Raw genomic sequence first — 12,926 nt, 5'->3', positions numbered from 1 at the left:
GATTCAGTATTCATCCTTGTGGCATAAAAATGTACAATGATTTGAAAAGACAGTTTTGGTGGAAACATATGAAATCAGATATTGCAGAGTTTGTTTCCAGATGTATGAATTGCCAACATTGAAAGCTGAAAGAAAGAAACCAGGAGGTCTGTTGCAGAGCTTATTCACTCCAGAGTGGAAATGAGATCATATTTCTCTGGATTTTGTGACGAAGCTACCACGTTCCTCCCGAGGTTGTGATGCGATTTTGGTTGTGATTGACAGATTGACCAAATCCGCATGTTTTATTCCATACAAGATGACGTACAGGCATGACCAGATGGCAAAGATTTATGTCAGAGAAGTGGTCAGATTGCATGGAGTGTCGTTGTCGATTGTATCAGACCGTGATCCTCGGTTTACTTCGCATTTTTGGCACAGTTTGCAGCAAGCCCTCGGTACGAAGTTACATCTGAGTACCGCATAACATCCTCAGACTGATGAACAGTCAGAGCGGACTATCCAGACATTGGAGGATAAGCTGAGAGCTGTAGTGCTAGATTTTGGCACTAGTTGGCAAGATTCTTTGCCACTTTGTCAGTTTTCGTATAACAACAGCTATCAGACGAGTATAAAGATGGCACCGTTTGAAGCGTTGTATTGCAAGAAATTCAGATCCCCTTTTTATTGGGACAACATTTTTGAGGTAACTGAGATTGGACCTGATATGATTTGAGAGATGACAGAGAAAGTGAAGCTGATTCAGAAGAGAATGAAGGCAGCTCAAGACAGACATGTCAAATATGTCAATGTTCATCGTCGAACTCTAATATTTGAGGCAGAAGACCGAGTATTTCTGAAGATTTCTCCTTTCAGAGGCGTTGTCAGATTTGGCAAGAAAGAGAAGTTGTCTCCACGATATATTGGTCCTTATGAGATTCTTGAGAAGATAGGTGATCGTGCCTATCGACTCACATTACCTCCGTCGTTATCTGGAATACACGATGTCTTTCATGTATCTTTATTGCGGAAATATATTCCTGATGCTTCACACATTCTTCAGCCAGCCGAGGCAAAACTCGATGAGACTTTGAGTTATTTTTAAAAGCCGATCCAGATTCTCGATCGTAAGGAAAAACTACTCAGAACGAAGATTATTCCACTTGTGAAAGTCCAGTTGAGTTGTCATGGCACTGAAGAAGCTACTTGGGAGACTGAATCAGATATGAGGCGGAAATTCCAAGAGTTATTTCACTGATGTGAGTTTTTTGTTTAACTTCTGTTATACATTTCTTATGGGATATGATTTGACTGCTTGTGATTTCGGGGACGAAATCGTATCTTAGGAGGGAGAAATGTAATGCCCAAGATTTTATCCCGCTAATATGAGATTATTGATTTTCAATTGATATGATTATAGAAGGACCATTCCGAGGCACGATTCGAGATAGCGCGTGATATGTGATGTGTGAGGATAGAACACCTCGCGCATATGCGCGACACAAGACGCGCATATGCGCGAGACAAGCAGAGAACCACACGCATATGCGCAGAGACAAGGCGCGCATATGCGCGAGCATGGCAGAGGACCTCGTGCATATGCGCGAAGACATGGCGCGCATATGCGCGAGTACTTGAAGTGTGATGCGTAGAGACCAGTAGGTCTCGCGCATATGCGCCGAGGAAGGTCGCGCATATGCGCGAGACGTGCTGTACAAAGATGAAGCCACTTAGTCTTGACATATATATATATATATATATATATATATATATATATATCAATACCTTCATTTCCTTCATTCAGATTTTTAGACGAAAGTACCGAGAGCCTTAGAAATTCTCAAGCTTCCATATTAAGAAATTTGATTTGCGAAAGATCCACCCATCCGATTTTTTATCTGAGTTTATTTATGTGATTCTCTCGACAAAGGCTTCCTACGGACGTAAGTTTTCTTATGTTTTGTTATGATTTGAAAATATGGTATTGAAGGAATCAGATATGATTAATATATGGTGTTCTTGAGATATTAGACATTGTATAATCGAAACCGGATCGAAGAACAGATACCGTATGTAATTGTTATGATTTTTCAGAGTTGATTTGATCGAGATTATACAGATTTGGTATCAGATTGTGTTGTTGATTGGTATATACTGATGTTGTACTGTTTGGTATATCGAGATTGTGCCGTTATGCCGTTATTCCGTTATGTTGTACCTTTGTATTATTTGAATGTATATGCTTATTCTATTGACTTATAGAATAGCAGAGAAAAGAAGATAGATATTGAGAATGAGTCAGTGGCAGAGGTGCCAAGTCTTGGGCAGAGGTGCCTAGACATTGAATGTTTGGTTATATCGATGTTGCTTAGGAGTAGATCGACTTCTATTGCAGAGATTCGATATAATATAACAACGTCCGGGAACCGGGATCCATAGACTAGACTAGATCAGAGTCGAGTCAGAGATATGAGTTTGATTTACAATTTTATATCGTTTCATGTTTCGGATTTTGATACATGTGATTGATAACTGTTATATGCGTTTATATATGTTTATGTGATTGCATGTATACGTTGTTTATACTGGGAATTATATTATCACCGGAGTTATCCGGCTGTTGTTGTGTTTGTATGTGTGTATGAAAACAGGTGGGACATGATCAGGGTCGAGACAGTTTAGCGTGGAAATTCGGACCCAGAAGTAGAATAGGTTTCAGCACTTGATGTATATTGATAGAACCCTAGTTTGACATTAATGTATTTTGTACGAGACTTGTACTTTTACTTTTGATGTTTATATCAGATTGATTATAATATGTTCCGCACTTGTATTTTAAAAAAAAAAGTAGACCCAATTTATTTAATTGATCCATTTATTCCTAAAAACGATTAAGAAATGAATTAGCGTCCGGGTCCCCACATAATATCCATGAATTAAATTATCAGATTTTATAAATTCAACTTCTTGAATTTATACTGCCAAATTTCATAAATTCAACTTCTTGAATTTACTATCTCATAAATTCAACTCCTTAAATTTACTATATCATAATATAAATTCAACTCCTAGAATTTATTCTCTCAACGAGAACAAACGATCCAGTACTTGTGTGACCATCAATAGTTCATGGATACAGCTAGCCGTGGGTTCATATCTCCATATGATACAGAATAACATTTATTCTTATTCGGGTTTACCCTAGTTAACTCCATTCTTTTCATCAACTCTTTGATCAAGAATGTCAGAACTCATTTCTGATTGCACCCATCGGATCATGGTAAAAGCGTCTAGTAGCATCGCCCCATGATCCCCTAGGTATCACTGATAGTACCTGCAAGAACCAGTCGATTATGATTAATGTACAGTACGGTCCCTTCATCTCATATATCCCGATCGAATCTGCAACCATTGGTTCATCAAGGGTTGCATATTAATTCGATAACTATGTGATACATATAAATAGTGGCATCACATGTACCATTGGAGAACTGCTTTTCCAATGTACATCTCATACTCTGGGATTCAACGCACTATTATTTCATTAGATCACATAGGATATCCACACCCGCAGGTGAGCGGTGAATCCCCGACTACAATGCACTGGCTCCTATATGTGTCGTAAATGTACCCAATCTCACCACTTGATGACTCTCCTGGAGCCGGTACATGAGTCAAAGCACAACCCTAGAATGTAGAGCCTCAGTGTTATCCCGGGTCGTAAGGACTATCGGTGTACAATCATAACCACAGACTTATCCTCTCGATGAATGATAACTATTTGGAAAGTCCGAGGGAGGGTTGTTCGGTATAATCATCATATGACTACCATCTGCATGTTTGGACATATCTATGCCCTTACCAAGAAACGCAATACACAACATCACAGATGTTAGTCTCGAGCTCAAGCGACCTTTATCCATGTTTTAAGCGGCTGAATCGACTAGGAACGAATTTAGATCATACAGTGTTTACAATTGAGTTTCAACATCGAATTACGATTCATTTGTATTAAAGTATAATCAAGGTCTTTATCTATGTTGTTCACATGGGTACACAGATAAAGAAATAACAAATCATGAAATAATGAATTATATCAAAATAAAGATTGTTTATTACATCTGAGTTAATAAAATCTCTAACTAACAGTTGATTTGCAGGACATCTACTCTAACATAATCGAGTTACGTTTCACTCACGGTTTGAGCTCATGAAATTCAAGCTTGGAAGTAAATTACTTGGGCTCAAGTTTTGCTCGATTTATAAGTACATTTTGAACTTTGATTTGTTCGTTAATTCGTGAATATTTGTGTTCTATTTGAATTTTATCATTTTAAATTTAAACTTAATTACATTTGAGCTAAGTATATTGTTTGCCAATTGCATGCCTGATTGGAGATGGTTTTAATCTTCTAAAATAATTATATATTTATTGTGAGATTTAGTTAAGTTGTAAAAATATTAGAGCGGAATGAAATCTTAATTATATTGATATGAATTATGGAAAACTCAAAAATAAAAAATAAAAAAATGATAATCTCGTCTAAAAAGAGGATGATAATCTCTCTTAAAATGTTAAAAACATAAGTTAATGGCAAATATACAATGAAAATTCTGAAACGAATGCTATTGCATAAAAAGTTAAAAATCTCAACACATTTGAGTGTACTGAAAAATCAAATTATATGAAATAAATAACTTAGAATTTGGGTGCAACGACCATACCCAATAATTTATTCACAAATATTTGGAAATAACATAAAATAAATGTTAAGATAATTATTAATTAAATTAGAAATTTCTGACACAAGAAATGAAATGCTATCTTTTCCCGACAAAGCCGATGCTAAGAATAATATGTCAATTAAAGTATAAACAAGTAAACAACCTTTGGGTACTTCCACAATTAGGAAAGTTGATACGAAAGTAACGTCAATGTTTTGTTTTTCTTTAGAAAAATGCTTTCAAATACTCCAAAGAGCGAGTCTCATGTGAGACCGTCTCACGGATCTTAATCTGTGAGACGGATCAACCTTACCGATATTCAAAATAAAAAGTAATACTCTTAGCATAAAAAGTAATACTTTTTTCATGGATGACCCAAATAATAGATCCGTCTGACAAATTCGATCCGTGAGACCGTCTCACACAAGTTTTTGCCTACTTCAAAATGAATATCGTGTTGTCGAATTGTCTCTCATGTCGTTAATTTCTCGTCAAGTTTGTTTACATTATTGTTATACTAGCGATTATTGTCACACATATTAAATTTAATATAATTTTTTAATGTAAAGTAGATTGTGCTAGTGTAATATTTTCTTTATATATCTAATTTTTTTTTTATGTTTTTTCTATAATAATAGAGTATAAATATATATATAAAACTAGTGATTATATACTTTTTTGAAATGTTAAATATTTAAAACTAATTTGATATTTCAATAATTAAATTAAATAAACTTTTAGGAAATTGAAAAAAAAAATTCAAATACTTATGGTGGTTATATAGGGGTATTTTAGGAAGGACATGTAAAAACACGTTGAAAAATCAAGATGGTTATTATGTGACGTTGTTACGAGTTTTTTTAATAATGGCGATGCTCGGGAAGCAAGGTTGGAAACTACTCTCCAACCCAGACGCATTAGTTTGCAAGTTACTCAAAGCTAAATATTATCCACATGTGGATTTTCTAAATGCCCGATTGGGGCATAACCCAAGTTTCACTTGGCGTAGCGTCTAGAGTTCCCAAATATTGCTAAACAAAGGAGTTCGATGGAAGATTGGGGATGGCCGTTCAATACAAGTATGGAAGGACACTTGGATACTGAGTTCTGAAAACTTTCAAATTCGATCACTGCCAAGGGAGGGATTTCAGGACGCGTGGGTTAATGAGTTGACGATTCCGGGTTGTACACTTTGGGATAATGAGCTACTTGAAGAAATGTTCAGTGAGCAAGATGTTGGTGCCATCAAAAGTATACCATTAATTGAAAGCTCTGGTCCTGATTCTCGTATTTGACACTTTACTAAGAACGGGTTGTATTCGGTAAAATCTGGATATCGTGTGGCGATGGATTGTGAAGATAGTAGGCACTGCCTAATAAGAAGAAACTGGCAATGTCTATGGCGTCTTCGGGTGCCCCCGAAAATCAAGAGTTTTTTTATGGAGGGTGGGACGTGATTGCTTGCCTACAAGATAAAACCTTGGAATAAGGGGGGTCCTTGTCTCTCAGAATTGCGTCCTCTGTGGATCGGGAATTGAAAACACTTGGCATTCCTTAGTCAGCTGCCCTTTTGCTGAAAATTGTTGGAATAAAGCTGGATTACATGGAGTGGTTTACTCCACTGCTTCAGAATCAAAATCTGTAGGGGAATGGCTTTTTAAAATGTTGGATAAGCTACAAGAACCGATCATTGCTACGTTTGCTATGGTTACATGGGCCATTTGGAAGCAAAGGAACAATAAGTTGTGGAATTCTTGCAACCTTCCTGCCTCGGATACAGTGTATACAGCCATGAATGAGCTATATGAGTGGATAGCAGTGAAGTCTCGAAGGAAACCTGATGATGGGAAATCTCCTAACAGAACTGAATGTGTATTGTGGCATCCACCTCCTGAATCTTTTGTCAAATGCAATATTGATGCGGCTTTTCCGAATGGTGCAGATGTTACGGGATTGGAAATGGTCCTACGGGATGACTCTGGGGGTTTTATTGGGTGTCGATCATCTGTCTACTATGGAAAATTGCTTGTAAAAGAAGGGGAGGCTATGGTGTTGGTGGAAGCTATTAATTGGGTGCGTAATATGGGCTATCAGAAGGTGGTATTTGAATTAGACTCGAAAAGCGTGGTTGACGCAGTTGGACGCACAGGAGAAGACCTGTCTGAATTTGCTTCTATTATTGCTCGTTGTAAGCTGCTTATGACGGACAAGCCTGAGCACACAGTGCGGTTTGTGCGACGAATAGCGAATGAATTATCTCATACTTTTAGCTAAGAATGCAATGTATTATGCTAATCCTTGTCTTTGGGATGAGGCACCAAACCTTGTGGATGCCATTCACACCCCGATATGTACTCATTCTGATCATATTTCTATAATAGATTGAGTATGTTTCTCTCAAAAAAATAATAAAAATATAATAATAGAAAAGTAATAAATAATAATGAATATAATCATTATTTTAATTCAGTACTTTGTTCTTACAAAGAAATTCTATAATGTTTTAAAGTTCTAAAATATTATAAATTACTAAAAAAACCTAATATAATTGTAATTCAAATTCAATCTTTGTTCATATGAGATAATATTTGTAGGAAAACTTTCTTGCGAAGATAACATTGTACATAAATTATAATTTTCAATTTATCATTAACATCATTGAAAATATTTTCAGTATGAATTGTAAGTAAATAAACAAGTTTAATGAACTAAAATGCAAGGTGCATAATATAGTTTTGAAAGGGTGTTGTTGATAATGAACGAATAGGAAAAAATTATGACGTGTTTCAGAAGTTAGTGTTGTGCTCCGATGTTATCAACATCAGTACATAACATGCAACGAAAATTAATTATTTAACACACTCGTAAACTTTAATAATTAGAACAAGATAGATTAAATTATGCACAAATACAAATGCATGTGTAATGCCTTATGAAAAAAATTCACTAAAAAATATGTAAATCGTTTACACTAAAACAATACTACTGAAATTAGCAAAATTAAATTCCTTGACACTCCAAGGAATTAAAATCCATCAAAAACTCAGACCAAATACTAGATTCTCATAAAACAAAAATTGTATTGCTTAAAACAAAACGAAACCACTCTTCAACCAACATTTCACGCAATGTTGTTCTTCGTGTGTCGCTAACACCAATCAGCAACATGGTAAGTATGTGAATGAATCACACAAATTCTTCACACAAAAATCTTCAACTCTGAACTCCATGTATGTTCAGAAATACTCCAGCAGGTAATATCTATTATGAAAAAACTCTTCAATCTCACCACACCACACACGACCGTGAAACTCTTCCATATTTATATCCATTCCTTGAACTCAAGATAATTCCATAAAAGAATCCTATAAAATATGAAAACAAGATTTTCATTTTCATTAGAAATAAAATATCTTAGAGATAAATATCATATTAAAAAAAAATCTTTTCATAATCTAGAAATACGAAATCTTAAATAGATAATATCAATTTAACACAATAATAAAGGAGTAAAATATTACTTTCAATCTCTTGCTTTTTGCCTTTCTGGAGAAAACATCCAAAAATGACAATCTTGGTCATTTTAGCATTAAGGTAAGCTCCCCCTGGGTTAGGAGTGTATCTCCCCTTGAGTTAGACATGTTAGAACGTTGTTGTTGTTGACAGTGTTTTCAACACAAGCTTATAACACTTTGAAACATGAGAAGACATACGAAAGAAGAATTCATTAAAACAACAACTAGAAATACAACCCAACCAAAATAAAGGCAAAAGCAGTAGTACATACTACAGATCACATTTTTTTATTCTTTGTCTTCCTCTATGTCTGTAGGTTCATCACTCTCAGCTCCTCTAGATGCTTCAACATAATCTTTCTTTGGCATTTTTGGTTCTTCTGCTCCCCCTTTTTGACCAGAATGGAGGCCAACTTCCAGTAACAGCCTATAATCTGTCACTTGTTCTTCGTAGTAGGCAATGACATCTTTGGCCTTTTGAATCTGTTGCAAACCAAAGTCAATTTGTGCCTGTACATGAGAGAAAGAGAACATGAAATAGCCTTTAGGAGTGGAGGTGGATGTGGATGATGTGTTGCCAACACCAGTCACTGACCAAGGGAGGTCTAGTTTCCTGTTACTCCTGAAATATGCAGGAGCGATCTTTAGGGTTTCGCTCACATCAAAAAGGGTCCATCCTCTTCTTTGAGAAACCCCTGTGACTCCAGTATCCCATAGATCAGGGATGGAAAGGGTAGCCTCGTAGACTTCATCTCTCCTTCGCCAAATTGTAGGACCGTGTTGAAAACCTGTTGTCCAAAATTAAAAGGGCGACCAGTCCCAATAGCGAACATGGTGATGGCTTGTGGTTGGGTAACTACAGTGGTATTGGAAGAAGGGGTCAAATTTTGAAATAGTTGTCTTGTGGAGGACACAATAAAAGGAGGTTAGGTTGGCTGTAGCAAGTCGTTTGGGGTGCTTGGAAACTGAGTGATTAGGCCACCAGTAAGGGAGAATGTGATAGTGTCAATATCAAGAACATCATTCTCCTTGGCTTCAGTCGGAGTGTCAAAAAGCTCATTGATGGCATAAGGCGAGAAATCGCAGATGGCTTCTTACACAAACACACGCCCATACTTGGCAGAACTCTCGTCCCCAGTAATCAAGACAAGATTGCAATAAAATTCGAGAACATGCTTCTCGCATAGTGCATCAGAGAGTTGACTATTGCGCTTAATACTTGAGCTTAGAGGAAGTCAATTAGATTGTGCCTCCCATAAGCCTTGATGTCAATAATCTTCAAAGTCGGTGTTGTCCCGAGTGTTGACAACACCGGGCTCAGAACCTGCAACATCTGCATCATCCTCAACTTCTTCATCAGTATTGTCTTCATATTCCACTTCAGGTTATTCTGTTTCAAAATTAGATTCAGACGAGGAGCTCCTAGATGTCTTAGGTCGATTTTTCTCGAATTTTTGCATCATTTTCTCATCTCTTCCTTCAGATGAGAGAGGAATTCAGCCAGTGATTGCTCATCCTGAGAGGAGTAACTGGGATCGGCCAAAGCATCCTTTGGCTCAGCTATGGTTAGTGATGGAACTACAGAAGAAGAAGCCGATGTACTCTTCGTTGCAACAGAGGGTCGAGGTCTTGCGACCCACTCGAAGTCTTCATCATCGGGGTCATCTACTGATGAGAAGTCCGGGTGCAAGACATTTGTAGTGAAAGAGGAAGAGCGGGTATTCTTCGCCGGTGCAAAGTCAGGGCCATACCCTGCATGTCATTAGAGCATCTCCAGATAGGTTGAGGGGGAAAAGCCCTCCGACAGGCCTCGTAATCCGGTGGATTTTTGATCTCCCATTCATTACCAGGTTCACCTGGAGCGATGGTTTTCAGCGGAATAGAATTCTCGGGCACAGTGATCAGTTGAAATTAATTTTTTGCAGACGGTTCTGGTGGCGGTGTTGATGGTGGTGTTGCCACAAGTGGCAGAACACCATTCCTTCCTACCATCTCGCTTCGAATATCCAAAGGGGTGAATTGATTGTCAGCAATTTGCAAGATTTTGGCAAATGATTAAGGAAAATTTTTCACAGCCAGAATGCAAGGAAAATGCGATTATGCGGGTAGCGTTTTAGTGCAAATGCGGTGATGGTAAATAATCAAGGTTTTAATTAGTCACAACATAAATAGATCTAGGGTACAACGGTAACAAAATTTAGCAAGATTACCCTATAGTTTCTAATAGTCCTCGCACAGCCGCTCCCTACGGTAAATTTTTAAAATTAACTCCATTAATCACGACATAACCCATAATTCAAACAGTAAGATTTGTTCCAACTCATGTTACGACAATTCCAGAAGATTATCCATTTAGAAAACCCACGTCGATTATAACTCACTGACACAAGCATTCACAAAAATTTAAAATATGGGTAATCAAGGTTTTTATTAACTGTCATATGTCAGATACTGATATATGACTGTGCATGATTGATAAGTACAAGAATTGCACTTAATTTATATGTTAATTCTTTTGATCTACGCTGGTTTCGAACAGAATTACGCGTGATTTTTGTTGTTTTTGTGTCATGTAGGGGATAAAAAACCAGTTGATGTTTTATAGCAATTATAGATGTTTTTTAGCGTGAAACTGCGATAGATGAGAGATGCAGCGCCAAAACAAGTGCCACAACGCTCACTTGTGCAAAAGACGAGCATCGAGGCGCTGCCCAAGAAGCGCCGCGGCGCATCATTGCCGAAGTATAAGCGCCGAGGCGCTGCCCACACAGCGTCGTGGTGCCTAAAAGTCGAGAGTCAAGCGCTTAGGCGCTAAGGAACAAGCACCGCGGCGCTAACTTTCATAATTGACGGGCGCCTAGAGAGTGAAACTGCGATAGATGAGAGATGCAGCGCCAAAACAAGAGCCATAGCGCTCATTTGTGCAAAAGACGAGCAACGAGGCGCTGCCCAAGAAGCGCCGTGGCGCATCATTGCCGAAGTATAAGCGCCAAGGCGCTGCCCACACAGCACCGCGGCGCCTAAAAGTCGAGAGTCAAGCGCTTAGGCGCTAAGGAACAAGCACCAGCGGCGCTAACCTTCATAATTGACGGGCGCCTAGGCGCCAATTACTCAGCGCCGCGACGCTAATTGCAGCAAAACAAGATTAAATGGGCTTCGACTCGAGGCCCAGATGGGGATATAAGAAGAAATCGAGGGTTCAGAAAAGGGACGTCGTTTTTGGGATAAAAAACACACGAGAGAGCGAGAGTATGGACGAGACAAAGATCTTGAGTCTGAAGATTGATCACGAAGACGAAGAACAGCGATTCTGGGGACAGAGACGCCACTTCCGATTGGCTTTCTAATCTTTTACTCCTTTCATTTCTTGTGTAGCGATGTCTAATTCTTTAAAAATGCGGTGTTTTTATTTAAATTTCGTCATGAACTAATTTTCAATTCTAGAGGATGATTAGCTTTATGGATGCGATAATTTGACTCAGTTTTTATATGACTGAATTCGTTCTCGTTTTTGTTTTTTTTTTCTAGATAAATTCGGGACTATTTTAATTACAAGCACTGATATACGTTTTTATACACACTCCTCGTGGGATCGACACTTTTACTATAACTTGACGTCGTGCACTTGCGAGCAATCAAGAAAACACGCAACAAGTTTTTTTCGCCGTTGCCCGAGAGTGTCAAAATTTAAATTTATACCAGTATTGTTGCCAATTAGTCTAGATTTTAATTTAGAGCTTTATTTTATTTTATTTTTATAATTATTGTGTTGTTCATTTTTTCTGCTTGACAGTGTATGCTAAGATCGCAAAAGTCAGACTTGCTGATTTTTTATCCGAAGATCGAAAGAATTGCGAGAAGATTAAGAAAAGCAAGAAGAGAAGAGATCCAAGCAATGGCTGAACACAGAGAGAATGACAGACAAAACCCGCCAGAGGCTATACCTATCAGAGATCACTTCCGACTAGTGATCAACAATCATTACTCTGGTATTGCAAGAGGGACCATCAACACCAATAATTTCGAACTGAAGCATGCACTGATAAATATGGTTCAACAGAACCAATTCGCTGGAACTGCCACTGCTGATCCTCACATTCATTTGAGGACTTTCTTGGAGATAACGGATACGGTAAAAATCAATAATGTTCCTGATGATATTATTAGACTATGTTTGTTTCCGTTTTCTCTCAGGGATCAAGCAATAGGATGGTTCCAATAACTTCCCTTGGGAAGTATCACTACATGACAGGAGATGGAGACAAAATTTCTGGCAAAATACTTTCCCCCTGATAAGTCTGCACAGTTAAAGATTGAAATCAGCACTTTTATACAAACCGACTTCGAGCAGTTGTATGATGCTTGGGAAATGTATAAATAGTTGTTGCAGAGGTGCCCAAACCATGGTTTTGAAGACTAGGTGCAAATCGAATTATTCTACAACAGTCTGAGTGGGCAAAAAAGAGGAACAGTGGATGCAGCAGCTGGTGGCACGATCTTGGCCAAATCTCCTGAGCAAGCTTATGACTTGCTTAAGCATATGACTATAAACAGTTACCAGTTGCCTTTTGAGAGATCCGGAGTAAAGAGGACATCAGGAGTGTATGCTGTGGACCCTATTACATCACTCACTGCACAGGTATCTGCATTGACCACACAAATAACAGTGATTAATAAGGTGAGCACTTCAGAAACTGAGGATCCATC

The 12,926-nt window shown here is 37.9% G+C and overlaps 1 protein-coding gene across 1 annotated transcript; it reads left to right on the top strand.

Moving 5' to 3' along the window:
- The first annotated feature begins 5,569 nt into the window (after positions 1-5,569).
- Positions 5,570-7,095, top strand: LOC140829775 (uncharacterized). The gene has a single exon (XM_073193065.1). It carries the CDS (start codon positions 6,367-6,369, stop codon positions 6,976-6,978), a length of 612 nt encoding a protein of 203 aa, XP_073049166.1. The 5' UTR covers positions 5,570-6,366; the 3' UTR covers positions 6,979-7,095.
- Positions 7,096-12,926: the final 5,831 nt, after the last annotated feature.

This window comes from Primulina eburnea, chromosome 4 (assembly GCF_022965805.1).
Source record: "Primulina eburnea isolate SZY01 chromosome 4, ASM2296580v1, whole genome shotgun sequence".
NCBI lineage: Eukaryota > Viridiplantae > Streptophyta > Magnoliopsida > Lamiales > Gesneriaceae > Primulina > Primulina eburnea.
The sequence above is the reverse complement of the archived record's forward strand: the minus strand, read 5'-3'. Positions and strand labels throughout refer to the sequence as shown.

Excerpts from the sequence above, each read along its gene's own strand:
- LOC140829775 (XM_073193065.1), top strand. The coding sequence starts at position 6,367 with ATGTTGGATAAGCTACAAGAACCGATCATTGCTACGTTTGCTATGGTT.